The 27,124-nt window shown below is 50.2% G+C and overlaps 1 protein-coding gene across 2 annotated transcripts in view; it reads right to left on the bottom strand.

Moving 5' to 3' along the window:
- Positions 1-14,924: 14,924 nt before the first annotated feature.
- Positions 14,925-27,124, bottom strand: part of GALNT15 (polypeptide N-acetylgalactosaminyltransferase 15) — a 30,095-nt gene continuing 17,895 nt past the window's right edge. The window contains exons 6-10 of one of the 2 annotated variants that reach the window (XR_011388396.1): positions 26,253-26,447; positions 24,088-24,206; positions 23,608-23,712; positions 20,780-20,923; positions 14,925-17,076 (exon numbers count right to left, since the gene is read on the bottom strand). Coding sequence is in view for 1 of the 2 variants with exons in the window: in XM_008266043.4 (XP_008264265.3) it covers positions 16,930-17,076; positions 20,780-20,923; positions 23,608-23,712; positions 24,075-24,206; positions 26,253-26,447 (723 nt within the window). In the remaining variant the exon portion in view is untranslated. Of the gene's footprint in view, positions 17,077-20,779; positions 20,924-23,607; positions 23,713-24,074; positions 24,207-26,252; positions 26,448-27,124 lie in introns of both variants that reach the window. The other variant, XM_008266043.4, reaches the window with a different exon arrangement.

Below are 27,124 nucleotides of genomic sequence, written 5' to 3'. Positions count from 1 at the left end.
CATTCTTCTATATCCCTTCTCGGTGAAGTCAAGCATTCAGCCCTGTAGTACATGGTAAAGGGCAACCAAGGAGATACAGGCCACGGCTCTTTGCTAAAAGAAACCCATTTCACAGTCTGGAAGTAATTTCACCATGAGCTGTAGTGAGGAACAGTGTAGGACAAGAGGCATCTCAAGGCAATGTGTCACACCTCCACCTGCGTCCACCCACCAGACGTGCTGTCTGGGTAAGGACGCTCCTCCAGGAGGGGGCGATGGATTGGAGGAGGGTACTGCAGAGCTGCCCAGCTGGGAGGGGATGTCATTACCAGGGGCACAGAGCTGGGACCTCAAGGGGACAGTGGCAGCTCCACGACCACCTAGAGCCACCTAGACCCTCCCACGGTGGATGGCCAAGGATGGTCTCAAAGAGGTGATGGAGAGGGAAGTGAGCTCCCCAGTGAGTAGTAAGAAGAGTTTGTTGGAGCTGGAGTTGTGGCACAGCTGCAACTTTGCTTACAATGCTGACTGCTGTCTGGAAGCACTGATTGAAGTCTCAGCTGTTCCATTTGCAAACCAACTCCCGGCTAATGTGCCTGAGAAAGCAGTGGAGGGTGGCCCAAGTGCTTTGGTCCCTGCCACCCAGCTGGGAGATCTAGATGGAATCCTTGGCTCCTGGCTTTGACCTGGCCTAGTCTTGGTCCTGGTGGCCACCTGGGGAGTGAACCAGCAGACAGAAGATTCTCTCTCTGTCTCTCCCCCTCTCTCTGTCACTCTGCCTTTCAAGTAACAAATAAATAAATAAATCTTAAAAAGAGTCTCTCATCCTCCCATTTGCTTTATTTTTTTTTATCTTTTATTTAATGAATATAAATTTCCAAAGTACGACTCATGTGTTACAATGGCTTCCCCCCCCATACCGTCCCTCCCACCAACAACCCTCCCCTTTCCCACTCCCTCTCCCCTTCCATTCACATCAAGATTCATTTTCGATTATCTTAATATACAGAAGATCAGCTTAGTATACCTTAAGTAAGTATTTCAACAGTTTGCTCCCACACAGAAACATAAAGTGAAAAATAATAGATGATTTTTTTAAAATGATGATGAAATCAGATCAGACCTATTGTCATGTTTAATCCCAGTGAGAGTCAAGTTGGGAATTGAAAATTTCTTTCTTTTTTTTTTTTTTTTTTTTTTTTTTTTAGAGAAGATCAGTTTAGTGTACATTAAGTAAAGATTTCAGTCGTTTGCACCCCCATAGAAACACAAAGTGAAATATACTGTTTGAGTACTCGTTATAGCATTAAGCCTCAGTGTACAGCACGTTAAGGACAGAGATCCTACATGAGGAGTAAGTGCACAGTGACTCCTGTTGTTGACTTTACCAATTGACACTCCTGTTTATGGCATCAGTAATCTCCCTATGCACCAGTTATGAGTTTCCAAGGCTATGGAAGCCCCTTGAGTTCTCCGACTCTTATCTTGTTTAGACACGGTCATAGTCAAAGTGGAGGTTCTCTCCTCCCTTCAGAGAAAGGCACCTCCCTCTTTGAAGACCTGTTCTTTCCACTGGGATCTCACTCACAGAGATCTTTTTGCCAGAGTGTCTTGGCTTTCCATGCCTGAAATACTCTCATGGGCTTTTCAGCCAGATCCGAGTGCCTTTAGGGCTGATTCTGAGGCCAGAGTGCTATTTAGGACATCCGCCATTCTATGAGTCTGCTGAGTATCTCACTTCCCATGTTGGATCACTCTCCCCTTTATTTATTCTATCGGTTGGTGTTAGCAGATACTAGACTTGTTTATGTGCTCCCTTTGACTCTTAGTCCTTTCATTATGATCAATTGTGAACTGAAATTGATCACTTGGAGTAGTGAGATGGCATTGGCACATGCCACCTTGATGGGATTGAATTGGAATCCCCTGGTATGTTTCCAACTCTACCAATTGGGGCAAGTCAGCCCGAGCATGTCCCAAATTATACATCTCTTCCCTCTCTTATTCCCACTCTTATGTTTAACAGGGATCACATTTCGGTTAATTTTCAACACTTAAGAATAACTGTGTGATAATTACAGAATTAAACCAGTCATATTAAGTAGAACAGACAAAAAAAAATACTATGAGGGATAATGTATTAAGTTGTCCATTAGCAGTCAGAGCTATGCTGATCAAGTCACCATTTCTCATAGTGTCCATTTCACTTCAGGAGGTTTCCTTTTTGGTGTTGAGTCAGTTGTCACCGATCAGGGAGAACATATGGTATTTGTCCCTTTGGGACTGGCTTACTTCACTCAGCATGATGTGTTCCAGATTCCTCCATTTTGTTGCAAATGACTGGATTTCGTTGTTTCTTACTGCGGTATAGTACTCTAAAGAATACATATCCCATAATTTCTTTATCCAGTCTACCGTTGATGGGCATTTAGGTTGGTTCCAGGTCTTGGCTATTGTGAATTGTGCTGCAATAAACATTAGGGTGCAGACCGCTTTTTTGTTTATCAATTTAAACTCCTTTGGGTAAATTCCAAGGAGTGGGATGGCTGGGTCGAATGGTAGGGTTATATTCAGGTTTCTGAGGAATCTCCAGACTGATTTCCATAGTGGCTTGACCAGTTTGCATTCCCACCAACAGTGGGTTAGTGTCCCTTTTTCCCCACATCCTCGCCAGCATCTGTTGTTGGTAGATTTCTGTATGTGAGCCATTCTAACCGGGGTGAGGTGAAACCTCATTGTGGTTTTGATTTGCATTTCCCTGATTGCTAGTGACCTTGAACATTTTTTCATGTGCCTGTTGGCCATTTGGATTTCCTCTTTTGAAAAATGTCTATTGAAGTCCTTGGCCCATCTCTTAAGTGGGTTGTTGGTTTTGTTTTTGTGGAGTTTCTTGATCTCTTTGTAGATTCTGGTTATTAACCCTTTATCTGTTGCATAGTTTGCAAATATTTTTTCCCATTCTGTCGGTTGTCTCTTCACTCTCCTGACTGTTTCTTTTGCAGTACAGAAACTTCTCAATTTGATGCAATCCCAATAGTTGATTTTGGCTTTGACTGTCTGTGCCTCCCGGGTCTTTTCCAGAAATTCTTTGCCTGTGCCAATATCTTGAAGGGTTTCTCCAATGTTCTCTAATAACTTAATGGTGTCAGGACGAAGATTTAGGTCTTTAATCCACGTTGAGTGGATTTTTGTGTAAGGTGTAAGGTAGGGGTCTTGCTTCATGATTCTGCACGTGGAAATCCAGTTTTCCCAGCACCATTTATTGAATAGACTGTCCTTGCTCCAGGAATTAGTTTTAGATCCTTGATCAAATATAAGTTGGCTGTAGATGTTTGGGTTGATTTCTGGTGTTTCAATTCTGTTCCATTGGTCTATCCATCTGTTTCTGTACCAGTACCATGCTGTTTTGATTACAACTGCCCTGTAGTATGTCCTGAAGTCTGGTATTGTGATGCCTCCGGCTTTGTTTTTGTTGTACAAGATTGCTTTAGCTATTCGAGGTCTCTTGTGCCTCCATATGAATTTCAGCATCATTTTTTCTAGATCTGCGAAGAATGTCTTTGGTATCTTGATTGGGATTGCATTGAATCTATAAATTGCTTTTGGGAGAATGGACATTTTGATGATGTTGATTCTTCCAATCCATGAGCATGGAAGATTTTTCCATTTTTTGGTATCCTCTTCTATTTCTTTCTTTAAGGTTTTGTAATTTTCATCGTAGAGATCTTTAACGTCCTTGGTTAAGTTTATTCCAAGGTATTTGATTGTTTTTGTAGCTATTGTGAATGGGATTGACCTTAGCAGCTCTTTCTCAGTCATGGCATTGCTTGTGTATACAAAGGCTGTTGATTTTTGTGCATTGATTTTATATCCTGCCACTTTGCCAAACTCCTCTATGAGTTCCAATAGTCTCTTAGTAGAGTTCTTTGGATCCTCTAAGTACAGAATCATATCGTCTGCAAAGAGGGATAGTTTGACTTCTTCCTTCTTGATTTGTATTCCTTTGATTTCTTTTTCTTGTCTGATGGCTCTGGCTAAAACTTCCAGAACTATGTTAAATAGCAGTGGTGAGAGTGGGCATCCCTGCCTGGTGCCAGATTTCAGTGGAAATGCTTCCAACTTTTCCCCATTCAATAGGATGCTGGCTGTGGGTTTTTTATAAATTGCTTTGATTATATTGAGGAATGTTCCTTCTATACCCAATTTGCTTAGAGTTTTCATCATGAAAGGGTGTTGAATTTTATCAAATGCTTTCTCTGCATCAATTGAGATAATCATATGGTTTTTCTTTTGCAGTCTGTTAATGTGGTGAATCACATTGATTGATTTGCGAATGTTGAACCATCCCTGCATACCAGGGATGAATCCCACTTGGTCTGGGTGGATGATTTTCCTGATGTGTTGTTGTATTCTATTGGCCAGAATTTTATTGAGGATTTTTGCGTCTATGTTCATCAGGGATATTGGTCTGTAATTTTCTTTCAGTGCTGCATCTTTCTCTGGCTTAGGGATTAAGGTGATGCTGGCTTCATAGAAAGAATTTGGGAGGATTCCCTCTTTTTCGATTGTTCTGAATAGTTTGAGAAGAAATGGGATTAGTTCTTCTTTAAATGTCTGGTAGAATTCAGCGGTGAATCCATCTGGTCCTGGGCTTTTCTTTGTTGGGAGGGCCTTTATTACTGTTTCAATTTCTGTTTCAGTTATGGGTCTATTTAGGTTTTCGATGTCTTCATGGTTCAATTTAGGTAGGTTGCATGTGTCCAGGAATCTATCCATTTCTGATAGGTTTTCCTGTTTGCTGGCGTACAGGTCCTTGTAGTAATTTCTGATGATTCTTTTTATTTCTGTGGTGTCTGTTGTTACGTTTCCTTTTTCATCTCTGATTTTATTGATTTGGGTCTTTTCTCTTCTTTTTTTAGTTAGTTGGGCCAATGGGGTGTCAATTTTGTTTATTTTTTCAAAAAACCAGCTTCTCGCTTGGCTGATTTTTTGTAATGTTTTTTTGGATTCAATCCTATTAATTTCTTCTCTGGTTTTAATTATTTCTCTTCTCCTACTAGATTTGGGTTTGGTTTGCTGCAGTTTTTCTAGGTCCTTGAGGTGCGCTGAAAGCTCATTTATTTGGTACCTTTCCAATTTCTTGGTATAGGCACCTATTGCTATAAATTTGCCTCTCAATACTGCTTTTGCTGTATCCCATAAGTTTTGATATGTTGTGTTGTTGTCTTCATTTACTTCCAGAAAGTTTTTGATTTCTCTTTTGATTTCTTGAATGACCCAGTGTTCATTCAGGAGCATGTTGTTCAGTCTCCATGTGTTTGCATACTTTCTGGGGTTTCCTGAGTTGCTAATTTCCAGCTTCATCCCGCTGTGGTCTGAGAAGCTGCATGGTATGATTCTAATTCTTTTAAATTTGCTGAGACTTGCTTTATGGCCTAGTATGTGGTCAATCCTAGAGAAGGTTCCATGCGCTGCTGAGAAGAATGTGAAGTCTGTAGATGTAGGGTTGAAAGTTCTGTATATATCTGTTAGATCCATTTGGGCTATAGTGTCATTTAAATCTGCTGTTTCCTTGTTGATCTTCTGTCCGGATGATCTGTCTATTTCTGAGAGTGGAGTATTGAAGTCCCCCAGTACTATTGTATTGGAATCTAAATCTCCCTTTAAGTCCCTTAACATATCTTTTAAATAGACCGGTGCCCTGTAATTAGGTGCATATACATTTATAATAGTTACATCTTCCTGTTGAATTGAACCCTTAATCATTATATAGTGTCCCTCTTTGTCTCTCTTAACAGTTTTTGTATTAAAGTTTATTTTGTCTGATATTAATATGGCTACACCTGCTTTTTTTTGGTTTCTGTTGGCATGGAATATCTTTTTCCAACCTTTCACTTTCAGTCTGCATGCCTCTTTGTTAGAGAGATGTGTTTCTTGTAGGCAACAAATAGTTGGGTTGTGTTCTGTGAGCCAGTCAGCTAAACGGTGTCTTTTAACTGAAGAATTCAGACCATTAATGTTCAATGTGACTATTGATACGTAGTGACTTTGCCCTGCCATTTTCCCGGAAATATTTTCTAGTATATGCTTTGAGCTTCCCATGCTCTTTTACTGGTAGGTGTTCTTCCCTTCCCTTCTTTCATATTGATGGCCGTGTTTCTGTGTTTCTGAGTGTAGCACATCTTTAAGTATCTTTTGCAGGGCCGGACGAGTGGCCACAAAGTCTTTCAATTTCTGTTTGCTATGAAAGGTCTTTATTTCACCTTCATTCACAAATGAGAGCTTGGCAGGATATAATATTCTGGGCTGGCAATTTTTCTCTCTTAGCATCTGTGCTATGTCTCGCCATTCCCTCCTAGCTTGTAGGGTTTCTGATGAGAAGTCAGCTGTGAGTCTGATTGGAGATCCTCTGAGAGTAATCTGACGTTTCTCTCTTGCACATTTTAGGATCTTTTCTTTATGTTTCACTGTGGTAAGTTTAATTACCACGTGTCGTGGTGAGGATCTCTTTTGGTCATGTTTATTGGGGGTTCTATGAGCTTCCTGTACTAGGATATCTCTGTCCTTCTCCAAACCTGGAAAGTTCTCTGCTAGTATCTCACTAAAAAGGCCTTCCAATCCTTTCTCTCTCTCCATGCCTTCAGGAACTCCTAGAACTCGAATGTTGGTTTTTTTGATAGTATCCTGTAGATTCCCAACAATATTTTTTAGGTTTCTAATTTCCTCTTCTTTTCTTTGGTTTGACTGTATGTTTTCCTGTGCTCTATCTTCTAAGTCCGATATTCTCTCTTCTGCTTCACCCATTCTGTTTTTAAGGCTTTCTAATGTGTTTGTCATTTGATCTATTGAGCTCTTCATTTCATTTTGATTTCTCTTCACTATAACACTTTCCTGTTCTACTAGTTTCTGAGTTTCATTTTGACTCTTCCTTAAAATTTCGTTTTCACGAGAGAGATTTTCAATCTTGTCCATTAAGGATTTCTGTAGTTCAAGGATTTGCTTTTGAAAACTTCTAAATGTTCTTATCATAAATTTTTTGAAATCCGTATCTTGCATTTCTTCTATCTCATCATCTTCATACTCTTGGCTTGGGGTGTTTTGCTTATTTGGAGGCATCATAGTGTCATCGTTGATCTTGCTCCCTCTATTTCTGTGTTTGTTACTCGGCATAGTTAATTCTTCTTGCGTCACTGTGCGTTTTTTTTTTTCTTTTTTTTTTTTTTTTTTTTATTTATACTGTGTCCGTGTTAAGTGGACTGCCTGCTGTTGGAGGAGCCTTGGAGGCTTGGGATGGGTGAGGCCTGAGAGCTCTGCCTGGTTCTTCCAGGTTAAGGGTGTGCAAAGGTGACACCCTCAGGTTATGCGTGGTAAATCTCTCTCTTTTTATTTATTTATTTATTTTATTTATTCAGGGGGTAAGTAACACCGCAGGACAAGGCTGTGCAGAATTGATGGTATTTAGCTTCCAGTCTTTGGCTCCTCTGGACTCCCACTGGGTTGCCTAGGCTACTGAATTGTAGTGACTCAGTTCCTTAGCTCTCCCCCATTGATATGTAAATCCAGAGCGCAGGCCTGCTCTTTGTCTCTTGGGAATTCTAGCCTTCCAGCCTTGTAACCTTTGCAAGGTTAGGGGGAAGAGAAACCCCGAAGCTTTTTTTTTTCCTTCTTTCAGGTAGTGAGTTTGCTGCACTTTCCGGCCCCCCTCTAGATTCTGACCCCCGTTTCCCCACCAATGTCTCGGGTTATTGAGCTCACCTCCCCTTCCAGCGCCGATGTGTGGAGCGTCCCAAGTCTCCCCGCTGTTGTCTGTGTGGCATGCACTCCCCTTGGAGCACTGGGGCTTCTGCGGCTCCGTCCTGCGACTTGGCTTCCGCGCGCGCGGTGGGCGACCTTGTTCTCCCAGTAGGTCCTCCGATTCACGATTCCCGTGCAATTTTTTCCTGGTTCTTTTTTCTGCGGCTACCGTAACTCCCCTTTTATTAAACTAAATTTTCCCGGACTATCGGTGCGCGCCCTCACTATTCCGCCATCTTGGCTCCGCCCCCTATACTTTTCCTCCCCATTTGCTTTAAGCATCTGACCTATGCAGAGAAATAAAACCAGACCTCGTGTAGCGAGAAGTCAGCAGGCTCACCCGTGTTGCCGGGTCCCCAGAGCTGTAAAACTGCCCACGACTGGCGCAGGGGGAGGCTCCCTGCACTGTACTGCTGCAATGCGCACGTGGAGCCTGCAGCAATGGGACGAAAGGCAGAAACACAAAGAAACCGACTCACACACAGAGAGTGAGATCTTCTATCCATTGGTTCACTCCCCAAATGCAGGGCTGGACCAGGCAGAAGCCAAGAGCCTGCAGCTCCATCTGGGTTTTCCATGTGGGTGGCAGGGACCCAAGTACTTGAGCCATTGGCAGTTGCCTTCAAGGGTTCACATTAGCAGGAAGCTGGATTGGAAGCAGAGGAGTGAGAACTTAAAACCAGCAGTGTCTCAGCTGCTACGTCAGGATGCCTGCCTTAGCAGTGTCAAATTCTCCCTGGTAGCACAGGTGAATCCCTTTGGCTGGGTTCAAATGCCCAGAGTTCCTCCTTGCATGGAAGGCAGCCCTCCCTTCCATGTCAATACTCTCACTGCTCAGTCTGCTCACCCTGTGTTCAGGGCAAAGGTGCCTGCCATCTGTGTGTCTCTCAAGAAAGAAGGCCTGGCTACGGGTCCAGGCTTTGTCATTTTGATTTTACAAATGATGTGTTTGCTTATTCCCACTCCTTTCTAGAAAGGACTACAGTCTTAGAATGAGAGCATGTGCTAAAAATGGCCTCCTTCTTTTTGGTTTTTCTTTTGTTCTTGTTTGTAATAGAGACTATGTTTATATTTTGCCAAGATCTTTCTTTGGTTAAACATCTTTATGAAATATAATTCATATATCGCACAATGAGCTCGTACGATCCAGGGACTGATGTTGTGGTGTAGCGGGTTGAGCCACCGCCTGTGACACTGGCGTGGCCGATGAGTCCTGTTTCGAGTCCCTGCTGCTGCACTTTGATCCAGCTCTCTGCTAACGGGCCTGGGTCAGGCAGCAGATGATGGCCCAAGTGCTTGGGCCCCTGCCACTCATGTGGGAGAGCTGGACAGAGCCTCAGGCTCCTGGCTACAGCCTGGCCCGGCCCTGGCTGTTGTGGCCATCTGGGGCGTGAACCAGTGGATGGAAGATATCTTTCTCTCTTTGTTTCTCCCCCATCACTCTGATTTCCAAATAAATAAAATAAATCTTTAAAGTATGATTTTTTCATTCATGATTTTTGGGACTATTTCCCTGTTCATTTATTTATTTGAAAGTCAAAATTAGAGAGAGAGGGACAGATGGGGCCCAGAGAAGGCAGGGCCAGACTGAAACCATGAGCCAGGAACGTCATCCAGGTCTCCCACATGAGTGCAGGGGTCCAGGATTTGGACACCTTCCATTGCTTTTCCAGGCACATTAGCAGGGAGCTGGATCAGAAGGGGAGCAGACAGGAGGTGAACTGGTGCCCATATGGGGCGCTGGCTTTGCAGGCAGAGACTTTACCCGCTATGCCACAATGCCAGCCAATCTCTGACTCTTTTTAAAGCATCTGCAATTTTTTTTTTTTGACAGGCAGAGTGGATAGTGAGAGAGAGACAGACAGAAAGGTCTTCCTTTTGCCGTTGGTTCACCCTCCAGTGGCTGCCACAGCTGGCGCGCTGCGGCCGGCGCACCGCGCTGATCCGAAGCCAGGAGCCAGGTGCTTCTCCTGGTCTCCCATGGGGTGCAGGGCCCAAGGACTTGGGCCATCCTCCACTGCATTCCCTGGCCACAGCAGAGAGCTGGCCTGGAAGAGGGGCAACCGGGACAGAATCCGGTGCCCCGACCGGGACTAGAACCCGGTGTGCTGGCGCCGCAAGGCATAGGATTAGCCTAGTGAGCCGCGGCGCCAGCCAGCATCTGCAATTTATTTCCTTTTGCAGCTTTGTCAAGTACACTTGTCCTGGGGGCAGCAAAGTATGGCTGCCCACCTGTTTTTGTAAATAAGGTTTTATTGAAACATAGCCACACTCACTTGCTGATTATCGTCCATGGCTCCTTTTGTGTTATAAAGGCACAGTTGAGTGGTTGTGACCGAGACCTTTACTTTGTGGGCTGCCTGCTGCACTCTGGTCAGCTCATAGTCCAAGGAAGCCTCAGAGTGTCATCTCTCAGGGCTGACACTGATCTTGATCGGCGCTGCTAGTGGTGTTGGACGGCGATCTGCATTTGCTCCTCCTCGTGTCTCCAAGCTCTGCTCCCCTGCACCCCCAGCCCGCATATACATGCGCCTCTCCTCCCTCTCTCTCCCTGCTCCTTGATTGCCACGCCCCAATCTACTCCATCAGTCCCTGCGGAGTCCTGGCGGCAGGCAGGGGGCCGTGGAAGTGGGGCTCAGCCACCTGGGCCAATCCCCTCGCGACTCCTGCTCATCTCTGTCTGCAGGTCTCCATTGCATCATTTGAAACCAGTTTTTCCTCAGTTGCACCTCGGGTCTGCATCTCTCTTGCTTTATCACGGACTGCACTTTAACTTCCGGGGTGCACCTTTCCATCCTTTAACACAGATATTTACCGAAGCCCGCCCCTCGGGCGCTCACGGAGATCCGCAAGTTTGCCATGAAAGATGCGCGCATTGATACCAGGCTCAGCAAAGCCATGTGACCCTAAGGAATCAGGCACGTCCCTGGGATACCGCATCCGCGTGAGATCACCCAGAAAACGTAACGAGGGGGAAGGTTAGCCAATCAAGCTAACACCTTGGTTACCTATGTACCTGCCACCACTGTCAAAAATCTACGGGCAGCCAATGTGGGTGAGAACTGATTAAAGCTATAAAACTGCAAAAACAACAACAACAACAACAACTGGAATAGGATCGGGAATTTTTGGGAGATGCTTCCCTAGGCTCCAGGTTTCTTCAACACTCATGGCTTCTCTGCACCTCCCACTCCCTGCTCCCCAGAGAGGAAGGAGGTCTGATGCCGTCGGTAAGCCTAGGATAGGCATAAGGACTAGGTATGTTGCCCATTCCTCAATGTCTTTCTCCTGGACAAAGCTACCCAGTAGCCCATGCTCTGGTCTTGCCATTTGGTGGGGTAAGTTCCACTCAGGCAGGGAGGAGAATCTGGTGGGTGGAGTGGGATTACTGATAAAGGAGAGAGAGAGAGAGAGAGAGAGAGAGAGAGAGAGAGAGAGAACACAAGCACAGGAGTGGGGTGGGGGTGGGGGAGACAAATCTTCCATTTGCTGGTTCACTCCTCAAACTGCCACAACAGCCAGTGCCAGCTCAGGATGAAGCCAGGAGCCCAGAATTCCATCTGGGTCGCCCACACGGGTGGCAAGGGCACAACTCTTTGGGCCATCTTCCACTGCCTTCGCAGGCACGTTAGCAGAAAGTTGGATCAGAAGCAGAGCAGTCGGGACTCGAACTGGCACTCCCATAAGGGATGCCAGCATCGCAAGCTGCAGCTTAACCCATTGTGCCACAGGGCCACCATGCCCAGTCCCACAGAGAGTGAAATCTGACGAGCAACATCTCTCTAGCAGACCGGCGCTTTGGTGACCAGGCCATGTGTCTTAGGATGCGTTTCCCCACCAGGAGACACCAAAAAAAGGATCTGAGTGCCAGCAGCTTACATGGAAGCCCCAGACAAGGTTTGTTTCCCGATCATTTAATTTCACATTTGCCGATTAGGACACAGCTGTTCGTGGAGGTCACAGGTCCTTGCCCACCACCAGGAGGGCCCCCTGCAGCTGCCTCCGTGCAGTGAGCTCCCTGCCAGAGCCCCGGCTCCCCCTCAAGAGGAGAGCCATGGAGCCACCAGGGCCAGCACCACCACCACAGCCCTAATGTTCCACGTTTTTACAAGCTGGAACTCAGAGCTTTTAATTTACGTGCTCAGTGCTCCAAAAATCCTCTGGTGGAAATGACACTGCCACCACCCCCACCTCCGTCCATTGAAACTGGCGATGGACGGGCACAGAAACCCAGATGGAGGAAAAGGAAGAGAGAGGAAACCTGCCACAGGACAGCGGGGCTGGAAACGTAGCTGTGAGCAAAGATGGGAAAGAGATGGAAGCTGAGGGAAAGCGAGGGAGGCACAGCTGAGCCCCGGATGACAGAAGAACAGAAGTGGCAGACAGATTGAGAAAGACGGGAAGAGCTGAGGGAAGAGAGGAGAATGGGACACCAGCAGCCGTGATTATGCCCAACGCTGCAGATGCACCGTCCCATAAAATAAGGGACCGAACCGTCCGACCCCAGGGATTGAAAAAAAGATTGATGAGCAGCAAAGGAGAACAGTCCAAAAACGTGTGCAGGGGGCACCCTCCCAGCTCCAAGGGACATCCCAGGAACCACTGGGACAGCTGAAGTGCTTCCTGCCCAGACAGCCGTCAGCTGGCCAGCAGCTCCAGCACAGCCCACGCACTCCCAGGAATGCAGAGACAGAATCAGACGCTGCACTTTTCCCACGGTCCCCTGGTGACTGCTGAGCCCAGTGGAGTGCGGGGAGCAATGGGTTAAACAACAGCGTTCTGAGTGTTACCCGGGCTCTGAGGAAGAGGACAGCGACCTCGCTGGACCCAGCCATGTGAGTGCCATTGGGGTGCTCTGCCTGTCTCTTGCCTCTTCTCCTACTTGGGTATTTGCTGCCCATCCACTCTCTCTAAAGCCTTTCTCCAGACTGAATGTGTCCGCATCCCAGCATCATAGGCAGAGAAATGAGGCTACTGGGAGCTCAAGCTTTCTCGCCTCAGCTCCCAGGGCACCGCAGGGAGACTTGGTGTTAGGAGGAGCACTGCTGGGAAATGTGCTGATTGGCCCATCTTGGGTCAGGTGTTGTCCCTGGGCCCCGCCCCCTGGGAGAAGGGGTTAGAATCCTGGCTGGCTAATCCATCCCCTGCCCACCCCCACACCCTCAGGACAGGGGCAGCTTGGGTCCAGCTGGGCAGGGTGGGACTCTCCTAGATAAATGACTCAGCAATGACCCCCTTGGGCTGTGCCTGAAGAGGAGTGGCCACTGGTGCCTTCATGAGTGTCTCTGCATGAAGTCAAAGGGACCCTGCCGTCTGGTCCACGCGTTACTGGAAAGTTAAGTCTGTTAGAAGCCTAAGCTGCAGCAGAGTCGGTCCTGTCATCTTCCTGAGAAAAGTGGCCCTCCCACGTCAGCATTTGTCTCGGGTTCTGGAATGTCTACAGACTATGAGTCTGCTGAAGAGTTTAGGCATTGCTGGGGAACTTGACTTTGCAAATGTGCACATGGCTTGCTTGGGCTGAGCTTGCAAACTGTCTATCACCCTCGTAGGGGAGGTGACCATGATGACTGTTTTCAAGGCAACATTTGGATGTGTTGTGACAGCTTGGTGTGTTGGTTCTAGGCAGAGCCCTTGGTGATGCGCAAATAGCGCCACCCCCTGTCTGTGGGAAGAACTGCAAAGGTCCTTATCACATTCTAGCAGTGCTAAGGATACACCTTGCTATCCAAAGGCATTCAAACTGGAAAGAACACTGGAGATATGAGCGGCTGTCATTAACATAGAAACCGCAGAGGGCTCTAGAACCTTGCAGACATCTGCTTTTTGGCTATTGCGCTTGACATAGCTGAAATATGCCCAAATCAAGGTGTTTGAATAATCCTGGCAGAACTCACAGGTGCTTTAAGCTTTGGCAAAGAGTGGTCACAAACAAGCTGGCACTTCTAAAGGAGCTTTTCAAGAGCCAGCGCCAACCGTGTACGCTAGAAGAGCCGTGCCCAGCAAGGCAGCCCTGCCAGGGTTGGCACAACTCTCCATGAAACTTTGCTTGCGTTTTGTTGCTCCAGATTTGCCAACAGGCACAGATCACTTAACTCAGCTGGCCTTCTCAATGGCACAATGACAGACCTCTAAAAGGTCAAGTTCTGGGGCAATGTCGGCATCACTGTCACGGATCTGGGGGACTCTTCAGTGTCTCTAGGGACTGAAGTCTGAGTTTGCCAGGGGAATATTTGACATTGAGACAAAAACAGAAATAGATCAGCCCCCCCTCCCCCCTCCCCCTGGCCAGAATAACATCTGTTACTACTGTTCTGAAATGGCATAAAAACAAGAACTCTAGATGGCTGGCTGAACATTCCTCTTCAAGCCACCGCGGGTTACTTAATAATGATGGTGAACTTGGAGGAGGTGGCAGCAAAATTCGATCTTAAAAAACAAATGACTGGGGCTGCGTTGTGTTGCAGCAGGTTAAGCCAACACCTGTGATACTGGCATCCCAGATTGGCGCTGGTTTGAGCCCTGGCAACTCCACTTCTGATCCAGCTCCCTGCTAATGCACCTGGGAAAGCAGCAGAAGATGGTCCAAGTGCTTGGGCCCCTGCACCCATGTGGGAGACCCGGAAGAAGCTCCTGGCTTTGGCCTCACAAAGCCTTGGCCATTGCAGACATTTGGGGAGTGAACCAGTGGATAGTTCTCTCTCCCCCCCCCCCCCCCGCCGTAACTCTGCCTTTCAAATAAATTTTTTAAAATATTTTTTAAAAACCCAAATGATAAAGTCTAACCATAAATTCCAGTAGAGAAGATAAATCAAACTCTTGGGACTCAAATCTCTAAAATGTCAAATCTCTCTACCTTAACTCGAACATTGTAAGTAAAATGAATGCTGAGTTCATGGAGAGGAGGGGCTCCAAGCACTGGTTACCTAAGGACGAGAAGGCTCTTTTAGAACTAAACAAAGGCATCTGCTGTGTTTAAACTGAGGGTCTGTGAGCACCAGCCAGGGACTGAGCTGACAGCCTTTTCTGTAATAAAGCAATAAATCAAGGGGATGGTTAGGGAAGCAAGAAACACATTCTTCCTTTGTTCGACCAATTAAGCAATAAGCCATCTGGGTCTTCTTGTTAATTACTACCAAATACAACTCAAACAATTGAATTCAGTCTTTTATTTAATTATATTAATTTACTCCAGCAACATCAAATACCCACAACGCCAAAATCAAGGTTCATTAAAAAATAGAGGTCTTGTTTAATTTTTATCCTTCAACCATTAATATCTTTTTTTAAAGGATTGATTTAATTGTATTCAAAAGTCAGAGTTACCGCGAGAGGCAGAAGCAGAGACAGAGACAGATAGGTCTTCCATTTGCTAGTCCACTCCGCGGATGGCTGCAATGGCCCAGGCAGGGCCAGGCCAAAGCCAGGATCCAGGAGTTTCTTCCAGGTCTCCTGTGTGGGTAGCAGAGGCCCAAGCACTTGGGCCATCCTCCACTGTCCTAAGCAGGCCTTTAGCAGGGAGCTGGATGGAAATCGGAGCATCTGGGACACAAATCGGCGCAGGCATTGTAGGTGGTGGCTTTACCCACTACGCCACCATGCTGGCCCCAACCATTAGTATCTTTACAAGGTGGCTGTCTGAGGATTTTTAGCTCCATCTCAGCCTCAGGATGTTAGGGGAATTTGTGTTAGGACAGAGCCAAAGTGAGAAGACAGAGGCTGAAGTCTCTTCTCTAGATGGGATGTTGACTCCATTAGCTGGGACTGTCCAGGTGACCAGCGGCTGCTGTTGGAACGTTCTGTGTCTGTGCTGTCCAGTGCAATAACCATGTGCAGCTATGGAGTGCTCCAAATGCGGCCAGTGCAATCCGGGCACTTTTGCTTTTAAAATTTGTATGGAACTGCTATTGAAATGGACACAATTTGTCAGTGGCTGCTGTTTAGCCTGCACTGGTCTAGCTGTGTTCTAAGGAGGGATAATCGCAGTGGGCCATGGACTTAGCAGGTGGAGAATGGATACAGAATTCCCACAACTACTGTTTGGAAATTCACACTGCTACCTTGCTTTCCTCATTTGAAACATGCTGTGTCCTGAGGCAGCCGTAAGGAGAGGAGGCTTCTAAGCTGGCCATGTGGAGCGCTAACTCCCTTGGGGAGAGAAATGGGCTTGAGCGGTGCTCTCAATAGCAGTGCCAGTTGCTCTCAGCAAGTCTTACTGAAAGAGGCAGGCCAGGTCCCAGCGAGGAGCGCCAGCCAGCTCTTGTTAATGCCGTCTGCTCTAGTTGAGGTATGCTCTTGCCACATCCGCGAGTGTAGGCACATTTGGGGGTGTCCCAAACCAGTGCTGTGCACTCAGAGAGGGTGCAAAAGGCCACGCCCTCCCCCCCACCGCGACATTAGCACCCAACTCTTTTCTCCTCTCAGGAGTTTTGGCTCCGACCCTGGCATTCCCCTCCCAGGGAGGTCTGTCGCTTCGCAAAGGCTGCTAATTCTGGTTGTGTCCATGCCGCCAAAGCACGAGGAGCGCCTCTCACCTGGGAACCCCTTTGCGCCACCTGCAGGGGAGTGTGGTTATGGCGACCCCTGCTGGAGAGGGGCTAGCGCAGGTGGAAAGTTCCGAGGGAACAGAAAAGTCTTTGCAAGGCTGGGTTGAGCTGGAGAACCGGGCTGACGCCCTCTTGCGTCCTCTCTCCATCCTTACTCCTCTCCTCTCTGCACCGTCCCTTCCAATGAGCATGAGCCTCCTGCCAATAAGACCAATCCGAGGCTTTGCAATGCAATGCTGGGCTGTGCTATCCTCTTCCTTCCTTGGCCACGGACAATCCAAGATAGGACTCTTAGAAGACAAACAAACTGACCCGCTGGACGGTGCGCTGGAGGTGCTGCCAAGAACGTGCAGGGATTTTCCCTTCTCAGAAATCCAAGCAAACGTTGGACCCTCAGTGGGAAAACAAAAAATCTCCTGTATGAAGAATGATCGCCTCCCAGCGATGAAGACGATGAATCCATTTTCCATCTTTTTGTTAAACAGCAAGCAACCAACAGGATCAGGTGTGAAAAGGAGAGACTTTTCTATATTCTTCCACGAAGTTTCCACTTCCTGAAACACGCAGGGCCCTTGAGTTTTCCCCGGGATTCTCCCTTCCTCTGTCACGGCGTTCACCGTTCATCCACGGCGCTGACCTGGTCAAATCGCCACAGCTGGCTGGCTTTGCCGTCACACGGACGCAGGTGCAGCTCCTTATGGATTCCGTGCGCCACAGCTTCTATGCATTTCCCAGAAAGAACGTGGACAATCACCCCGTTCTGAAAACAGAAAAGGGCAAAGAAAGGAAACCCAGGCGCTCACAATCAGTTAGCAAAGACTGCTTTTAAGATTCGTGCTCGGGCCGGCGCTGCGGCTCAGTAGGCTAATCCTCCACCTAGCAGGGCCAGCACACCGGGTTCTAGTCCCGGTCGGGGTGCTGGGTTCTTTCCCGGTTGCCCCTCTTCCAGGCCAGCTCTCTGCTGTGGCCCGGGAAGGCAGTGGGCCCTGCACCCCATGGGAGACCAGGAGAAGCACCTGGCTCCTGCCTTTGGATCAGCGCGGTGCGCCGGCCGCAGTGCGCCAGCCGTGGCAGCCATTGGAGGGTGAACCAATGGCAAAGGAAGACCTTTCTCTCTGTCTCTCTCTCTCACTATCCACTCTGCCTGTCAAAAAACAAACAAACAAAAAGATTTGTGCTCATAGTGAAGAGAATTGTTGACGTGGCATGAACTGGCCTGGAAAGGGACTGTAGTATTTTGGTTAATATAAAATATAATTTAGGTAGCTCTAAAATTTGGGTGTCATTCAAAGCCTTGGTCATTAATCCAATTATCTGTACCACCTGCTGTGTAATTGTGTCATTTCTTAGAAAATTCCAGTTGGTGTAATTCCAAGAAAGAGTATGTTCTGACTTGCTACTACATTCGTGACATTATTGTGATCACTGTACTTGCAAATTTCTGTTTTCAAAAGGATTTAAATGGGGCCAGCATCATGGCGTAGCAGGTAAAGTTGCCTGTGATGCTGGCATCCCATATGGATACCTGTTCAAGTCCCAGCTGCTCCACTTCTGATCCTGTTCCCTGCTGATGGCCTGGGAAAAGCAGCAGAAGATGGCCCAAGTGCTTGGGGCCCTGCAACCCATGTGGGAGACCCGGATGAAGCTCCTGCTCCAGCCTGGCCCAGTCTCGAATCTTGCAGCCATCTGGGGAGTGAACCGGTGGATGGAAGACCTCTCTTTCTCTACTGCTCTCTCTATAACCCTGATTTTCATATTTGAATAAGCCTTTAGAAAAGAAAAACAGATTTCATCAGCTCTACGCTCCATTAATCCTGCAACTTAGCCTTGCTACCACCAGGCTGTAGTAGAGAGCAAGACACAAGGACACACTGAAAGCCTAAGCCCATTGTGTTGAGAAAATTATGGTTGTTCCTTGCTCAAGACTGCATTTCCAGGAAAAACAAAACAACAAAACGGCTTCCTTTCTGAAAATGCTACTTACTTATTTTTGAGATATACTGTAATATAATTGGCAGTTTTTACACAACGTTGTGCAACCACTTTCTTTACTGTAAAAAGAAACATCCCCATTAGTGTTTAGGCCACACTGCAGCCTCCTCCCACTACTAGAAACCACTAAGGCGCTCGCTGTGTTTACAGAGACGCCTGCTGTGGGAATTTCATAGCAACGGAAGGACAGAGTGTTTGCTGTCTTGCAACTCACTTGTCTCACTATGTACAGTGTTTCCAGGGTCCATCCGTGTCGTAACATACATTTTTCCTGTCTTCTTTTTTTACTAAGTGTGGTCCAGCACATAACCAAACTCGCCATCCTAACCATGTGTAAGTGTAAAGTTTAGTGTTGCTAAATACACTCACAGAGTTGTGAAACAGACCTCCACAACTCTCCATCTGCAAAGCTGACCTGCTGTCCCCGTTCAGCCACGACTTTGCTGCCCTGCCCCTTCTCCACAGCCCTGGGGAATTCCAGCTGCACTTTCTGTATCTATACCTCGTCCACCTTTGGATCTCACACCTGTGTGTGTGTGTGTGTGTGTGTGCACGCATCTGGCTTGTGTCACTCTGAACAATGCCCTCATTTGTTGTCACCCTTTTTAGGGCTGAAGCATATTCCAGCATATGTGTGTAGCACAGGTTGTTCTCTGTTCGTACGTGGATGCTCGGATTTCTCCTCTCTCGGGCCACTGTAAGTGGTGCTGCTATGAGCGGTACCCCGTTCCTTTTCCTGCTAAAACTGTGCTGGGTATCTCTCACTCATATTTTACTTCTTTTTTAAATTACTGTTTCTAAGATATCTCTCTCTTAAGAACTTGCTTAGACTGGCCCTTTAAGGGCCTGACCTGGGCTCTTAAGACTTCTCTGCACCTGTCCCCGCAGGGTCCCGGCTCCCTTGTCACCAGAGCCCAAGGAGCTTATTCAAGCTCAGCTGAAGTTGTCCAGGACAGGATTTACTTCCTTTGCAGCCTGCTTGCAAGAGAATCTGTGCACGGAGTTCTGTTTGGTTATTTTGCTCTCTCTATTACCAAGCAGAAGTTGAAGAAACATTTTAAAAAATGTAGTTGTGGGGGCCAGTGCTGTGGCATGGTGGGTAAAGCCACCACCTGCAGTGCCAGAATTCCATATGGGTGCTGGTTCGAGTCCCGGCTGCTCCACTTCTGATCCAGCTCTCTGCTATGGCCTGGGAAAGCAGTAGAAGATGGCCCGAGTCCTTGGGCCCCTGCACCCATGTAGGAGACTGAAAGAAGCTCCTGGCTTTGGACTGGCCAAACTCCAGCAGTTGGGGCCATTTAGGGAGTGAACCAGTGGAGGGAAGACCTCTCTCTCTCCCTCCCTCCCTCTCTCTCTCTCTCTGCCTCTCCTTCTCTCTGTGTGTAACTCTGACCTTCAAGTAAATAAATAAATCTTTTAGAAAATGTATTTGTGTGGCCGGTACTGTGGCTCACTTGGCTAATCCTCCACCTGTGGCGCCGGCACACCAGGTTCTAGTCCCAGTCGGGGCGCCGGATTCTGTCCCGGTTGCCCCTCTTCCAGGCCAGCTCTCTGCTGTGGCCAGGGAGTGCAGTGGAGGATGGCCCAAGTGCTTGGGCCCTGCACCCGCATGGGAGACCAGAAGTACCTGGCCCCTGGCTTCAGATCGGCGCAGTGCGCCGGCCGTAGCGGCCAATTTGGGGGGGTAAATCAATGGAAGGAAGACCTTTCTCTCTGTCTCTCTCTCTCTCACTAACTCTGCCTGTCAAAAGAAAAGAAAAGAAAAGAAAAGAAAAGAAAAGAAAAGAAAAGAAAAGAAAATGTATTTGTGTGTACGAACACCCAGACTCACTCCAGAGAGGACTGAGGGGAGAGGAAGCTGTGCATTGACACTGGGGCTGACCTATCGCCTTCCCAGTGCCTGGGACCCTCACTCCGGCTCCGTGCTTACCCCCCGGTTCCTCCCTGTGGATGACCAACCTCTGGAAGGCACCATGGGCTTTTCTCCCCCAGGGTGATCGGAGTCCAAATGTTACTAAAATAGTGAAATAAATGCTCACGGTGCAATTTGCATGAAAAGGAAGGACGTTTCCTCTGCTTCCCCAGATCCGCCCATCTACAGCGATGTCAGTGCTTTTGCTGGGTCTGGGGGACTCTGCATCGCTCCTAAAGCCACACCATAGCTGGGCGCTCCTGTGGTGTGTGCCACCACCCTCGCTGTGACCAGAGCACATAAACTTCAAAGGAGGGGCTGACGACCCCCCCCCCCCCCATCAAGGCCATGGCTATTCACTGCTGTGATAAGCCAGCACATTGTGGGATGCTGGTGGCCCAACTCTGCTCCCTCTCCCTGCGGCCTTTGTACCAAGCCACTAAGTTTAACAGCAGAGCGACAGGCCCATGTTGGTGACGCCCGGCCCTCTTTGGAGAGCCCGGGGTACAGCGCGACCACCAGCCCCTTCCTGCCGGGCCCTCCCGCCCGCACTGCTCACCTGCTGGAAGTCCCAGTGCTGCGCGTGGACGGCAGGGCCTTCCCCGGTGCAGTTCTGAAGGAGCACCTGCTCTCGCCTCACATCCAGGCACAGGTGCCGCGGGCTGTGCAGGTGGATCTCCTTCCTGCTGGTGTGCTCCAAGCGCTGGCGCGGAGGGAACGGCTGTTAGTGCAGCAAGGAAGGGCCGCAAGAACTCCCGAGTTCTCAGTGTGGCCTTCAGATGCGACGGGGTCCGCAGAGCCACACACCTGCCCGCGGCTACACTCGCCCTGGTCTCTGCAGTCCCAGCCCCCCAGCTGCGCCTGCCTGCATATTTACACACTGGGGCATGGTCCCTTCTCCACGTCACAGACGAGGCCATGCAGAACGCTGTGTGTTTTCTGAGTGCAGCCTCTCCTAGCCTGGGGGACTGTTTGCTGGGGGGATGCGCCCCCTTGTGGCTGCGATGGGATGGCGCACAGCTTCGCGAGGGGGGTTTGAACCGTGAGAAGTCTGTGCAGACTGATTCGAAGCCATGTTCCGGCTAAACCATTTCCCGTCTGTGCCTGCTAGACACAGCCTGAAGAGCTTTTATGTCAAGTGTGTGACTTGGATAGGATTGGTTTTGAGAGTCACCTGTGTGGTCTCATGGGACCTCGTGCTGTTGGTTTTACGTAGTTGGCTGAAGACTGCCATTGCTGTCTTTTTATATTTTAAAAGATTTATTTATTTGTTTATTTATTTGAAAGGCAGAGTTACAGAGAGGCAGAGGCAGAAGCAGAGGCAGAGGCAGGGAGAGAGAGGGGTCTTCAATCCGCTAGTTCACTTCCCAGGTGGCTGCAATGGCCGGAGATGGGCCGATCTGAAGCCAGGAGCTAGGAGTTTCTTCCAGGTTTCCCACGTGGATGCAGGGGCCCAAGGACTTGGGCCATCTTCTACTGCTTTCCCAGGCCATAGCAGAGAGCTGGACTAGAAGTGGAGCAGCCGGGACTTGAACCAGCACCCATATGGGATGCCAGAACTGCAGGCAGTGGTTTTACCCGCTGTGCCACAGTGCCGGCCCCTGTCGCTGTCTTGAAATTCTTAATAATTCCAGGTAATTGGAGAGCCCACCTTTTCGTTTTGCACCAGGCCCTCAAATTAGGTAGCTTCTCGTCCCTCGTGGGCTGGGGTGAGCCCTGCCTGCAGCCAATGCCCTGGGTCCCTGAACTTGATGGTGACCCTCTGCTCACACCCGGCAGAATAGCGGGGCCTAGGCCATGTGATCCCACTTGCAGGTGCCCTTTGATTCTTAGCCCCGTGGAGAGTTCCCTCTCCTGCGTGCATACTGTTAACCACGCAGGAAAAGGGTGTGCCACCCTCTCTACCCGGCATATCGCATCTGGGAGTTTTAGGGAAGAGCTTTCAACCCATCTACTTTGTATTACTGCTGCATCCATGAGTCCTGGTTAGTTTCCTTTAAAAAAGAAAGCAACAAGGGGCTGGTCTGCGATGTAGCAGGCTGTCTCTGTCTCCAGTGCCAGCACCCACAGGGGCACCAGTTCGAGTCCCAGCTGTTCCACTTCCAATCCAGCTCTCTGCTGTGGCCTGGGAAAGCAGTAGAAGATGGCCCGAGTCCTTGGGCCCCTGCACCTGCACCTGGTGCCTGGCTTCAGATTGGCTCAGCTCCAGCCATTGCAGCCTTTCGGGGGAGTGAACCAGTGGATGGAAGACCTCTCTCTGCCTCTGCCTCTCTGTAACTCTGCCTTTCAAATAAATAGATGAAATCTGAAAAAAAGAAAGCAACAAGAGGTGAGATGCGGTGCGAGGCAGCTGTGCCATGGTCACCTGCAGGGGAGGAAGCCGAGACTCGGGGAGGGAAGAGGTGTGCTGAGCTCCCACAGCTCGAAGCAGGGACTCTGGTTCAACACCCCCCCCCCCCCGTGGCTGGGGGGACTGCAGGGCCTGGGCCATTTCCGCCTGGCCCTGTGGCTCCCTCACTTAGCTCTCTCTACTTCTGTCCTCGTGCCTGCGCCAGGTGGGTGTGGCTCCCGCTGTGCCCTGGAAGACAGATCCTGGGCGTCTCCTTCTGGCCTCCATGCCCAGGCCTGCTCTCTGCACTGCGAAGTGGCCTCTGCCTCAGTCTCCACCCAGCCTCCAGACCCTCTAAGAGGTGTCCTGTCCTCTGCCCGGGCTCCCCGGGCCTTGTCTAATGAATAGCTTCAGAAATTGGGCTTTGCTCTTCCTCAGGGCCTTGGGGATCTGTTAGCTTAACACAAAAGCCCCTCTCACAACTGAAAGGAATGCTACTGGGGACAGGCCAGATGCTGCGGGTTATCTCCCAAGCTGGGAACGTGGTGGCCCCAACCCTCGGGCAGCCCCGATGCTGGCTTTCTGCCGCCCTGGCCAGTGACTCCCATGAGATTTTGAGAAGGCGAAATACCCTAAACTAACAGGAGACTTCCTAATGAACAAGGGGCCCCACGGAGCTGGAATGACCCTGCCGCGTCTGGATCCTTCTCCTGACTTGATGGGCTTCGTCCTCTCTCCTGAGCCCCACCTGAAGCCTGGAGGCATCAGGTGGCAACCCCTGGGCTAGTGACTCTAACTGTCACTTGTCCCACCTGTTACCCAGGAGGCTTGGTTACACAGCCTCTCTGCTCCCCCTTGCTAAGATGTCCTGGTTCTTACGCAGCCCGTGCCTGTGCCGACAACAAGGGGCAGAGTGGGCAGTGGTGGGATAGATCATCGGAGTTTGGGGACTGCTGGCACTCTAGGGACATGGGGGCCATAGCACACCCCAGAACAATGTCAGCCTCCTGCAAGTCTTCCTCCGGCTCCTATCCATATTGCAAAGGCTGACCACATACCTGTTCCTGCCGGCTGTCATTGCAAGGGGCCAGCATCACGGGACAGCCCAAGATGTCCCCTTCCGCCGGGCAGTCTGCACAGAAGCCGAGGCCGGCGTTGTGGAGCTGAAAGTGGACGTGAACATGGAGATGAACCCCAGCCGCATTGTGACAACACCTTGGGTCCCCTCAGCCCCTGCCCTGCCCTCCCTCTTCTCTCTGGACTGTGGCTCAGGGTGAGTTATCCAGGCCTCTCACAGGAGGCAGGCCCCACAGGTGCAGGTGAGCGGCCCTGGGTGGATTATTAGACTGGCCAGCGGCGTGCGTGAGGCTAACACGGCGGTGGGCAAAGGCCTCAGGGCCTCTGAGGTCCTGTTGAGCCTGTGGCTGCTGGCCAGGGTCTCGGATGAGCATTGAACATGCAGTTCTTGCCTTGGGAAGCGTCCCTGCCCCTTCCTGGCTCCCCATCTTCCCGGACCACGCCTTGCCTTTCCCGAGAACCTGGGCCTGGGTTCCGATGGGTACAGCTCGGGGTAGATGTTGGCCAGAAACCAGTGGAACGTCCGGCAGCCCAGTCTCCTTTGCAGCTGCAAGCGCTCCGGGCAGTCCAGCTTCTCACTCTGCGGTGGGGGGAGAGGGACACTGGCATCAAGGCGGTGCAAGCTGGTTTCACACAGGAATTCCCGGGCTGGGGCAGGGAGGGCGTGGCTAGGCGGGATCAGGACTGAATGAGCCGGCTGCAGGCTGCAGGAAGGATCACATGTCCGGCATAGAGAGTTTGCAAAAGACAAGAGGATGGGTCTTCCCTAGAGGGAACTGCGGCACCAACAGTCGGCTATTTCACCCCTTCCCGCAAACCCCTGTGTCGTCAGTGTACAGAGACCATGTCTGTGCTTGGATGACTTTTCTGTGCAAGCAGCAAAACTTGTCCTTTGCCCCCAGCTGGGTGTGGTGCAGTCTCCATGTGCATTGTGGAGCCAGGAAGTGACATGCAGGCAACCAAGTAGATGTCTTCGGGGTGGCCAATTTCCTCCACGAGTGAGGCATTCTCTCTTTTTAAAGATGTATTTATTTCTTTATTTGAAAGGTAGAATGACAGAGAGAGGGAAAGAGAGACAGCGAGAGGGAGAAATCTACCCGCTGGTTCATTCCCCAAATGTCCACAGCAGCTGGCACTGGGCCAGGCCAAAGCTGGAAGCCTAGAACTCTATCCGGGTCTCCCACATGGTGGCAGGGGCCCAAGGACTTGGACCGTCTTCCACTGCTTTCCCAAGTGCATGAGCAGGGAGCTGGATTGGAAGTGGAGCAGCCGGGACTCAAACCCGTGCACACAGGGGATGCTGATGTCACACATTCTCTCTCCTGAGAAGGTGTCCAGAGTGGATCGCTCTCATCTTTACAGACATTATCCCTCCCAGGAAGCTCCTGCCCACCAGGAATCTGACAGATCCAGCTGTGGCTCTGTGTTCTGGCAGGATCCGCACAGAGCCTGGCACAGCCCAGGGGCTTACGCAACCCTTGGTGACCACTAGAGGGCGTGAGGAACACGAGGTCTCGCTCGGTGCCAGTCAGCTTCTAAACGCTCTGGACATGTGGGACTACTTCAAAGCGTTCGTGGAAATAGAATTACAAAATGATTACTTTCGTGCAAAAAATTTTTTTGAATTTTTCCACAATATGCATTTCCCATGAACTCTTTGAAGATGCCTTGTGTTAATTCATTAGTCTTTAAAGATCTATCTATTTATTTGAAAGGCAGAATGTCTGAAACAGAGCGAGAGCGAGAGAGAGAGCAAGAGCGAGCGAGCCCAAGGGCACTTTCTCCAGGTGAAAAAAAAAATACCAAAAAGCCATCTTGGCGTTCAAGGAGCCCCCACACCCCAGGCCCCGGAGGCTACTGCGACTGAGGAAGGGAGCTGGATCCCCGGTGGGGGAGGCAAAGCCTCGAGGACCAGAGAGGAAGGGGAGGCGCGGGGTCCTCTAGGGGGCGCCCTGTCGGAGGTTTTCCCTGCACTCAGGGGAAGGCTGTTGGTGGAGGTGGGGGGTGGGGGGGCACAGCTTGCCTCCCCAGGCAGCAGCCCGTGGCGATCCTTACGTCCGGCTCAGCCCTGAGTAAGTGCGGGCTGGTGACAGACTGTGGGAGCTGTCCCTGGATCCCTGTGGACCCGGCAGTCCCAGCACAGCGAGCATGGAAGTGAACCTATATCCCATGGAACGGCACGTCCGTGTTACCCCGTAGGAACTGAGCCAAGCGGCAGCTCCCCCATCGATGATGCACTGTTTGGGGACGTTTCAAATGTTTACTGCTCTGTTTGCTTTTGTATGTGTTTCACGTCATGGATAATTTCCCCAGCCTGGAGCACTTTGCTCAGGGCCCTGGGAGACCTTGCTCATCTGCTTTCTGTCTCTTCTCTGGTCCCGTGGTGAAGGGCTGCACCTCAGAGACGTCAGCCCATGGCCATCAGGGAGTCCCAGCCAAGGCCGGTGGTGCTATGGGGGGGGTGCAGAGAGAGAGGCTGGGAGAGGCAGAGGTCAAGCCCACTAGGAAGAGGGTCCATTATCAGCGTTCAGCTTAAGGGAAGCTCAAGCCGGAAGCTTCCACGTCCTCGTCCCGAAGGAGGCAGAAGCCCCCTTGACCCAGCAGCCGCACCTGTCCCCCTCCTCACCTGGCTCAGGGACGTGGCCTCTGGGCAGTGCCTGTAGAAGGTGTCTTTGAAGGAGCCCAGCCAGGTCTCAGCGAGGCGGACCTTGCTCCGCAGCGCCGCCTCCTGGTCGAGCGGGGAGTGGGCCTCCCAGTCGCGGTAGACGTGGCCCACCCGGGAGCAGGGCAGGATCTCAACGGAGCCACCACAGAGCCAGGCCTGCCGCGAGGGGAGTGGGGTGGGGTGGGGGGGGAGAGAAACAGCCCTGCAGTCCACCTCCAGGCGGCCCTGCCCCCCGCCCCGCCGCGAGGGGCTGGCAAAATGCACGGACCGGACCGGACCGGAATCCTCCGGGTTTCCAGACCTGCCCCTTCCCGGCAGGGCAGGGAGCAGCAGGAAGCTGGGGTGACCGCCCAGATGTGCCGCGCTGGAAGACACCTGCTCACACTTGGAAGCCGCTGTGCTGATCCACAGCCCTGCCCGCCACCCCCCTGCCCCCCGGCGGGTGGGATTCTGCAGCAAGAGGGGTGGCCCTGGTGGCCTGGGAGATTCTCCTGCTAGGCACCAGAGCTGTGCGCCCGCTGTCCTCACACCGAGTCTCCCCCACAACCGGGGGCGTCTCTCTGCTCCCTCTCCCAAAGGCCCGAGGAGGTTCGCTCCTAGGAAACCTCTGACCTCGCATACGGGGCTACTGGTTGGAGGGAGCAGCACACCGTGGCTGGGGGTCCCAAACCCAAGATGCCCCAGGTGCCCCAGCAAACTCATCGTGCACAAGGAGTGCTTTGAATTTTTGGGAGAAAACACAGCAGCGTCTGTGAGGTCTCAAGCAAACCACAGCAGGAGTTAATCCGCGCTCTCAGCGGCAGGTCTGTGCACTTTCCATGACAGGGCTCTGG

This window comes from Oryctolagus cuniculus, chromosome 4 (genome assembly GCF_964237555.1).
Source record: "Oryctolagus cuniculus chromosome 4, mOryCun1.1, whole genome shotgun sequence".
NCBI lineage: Eukaryota > Metazoa > Chordata > Mammalia > Lagomorpha > Leporidae > Oryctolagus > Oryctolagus cuniculus.
Note: the sequence above shows the minus strand (reverse complement) of the source record. Positions and strands in the feature narration are given on the sequence as shown.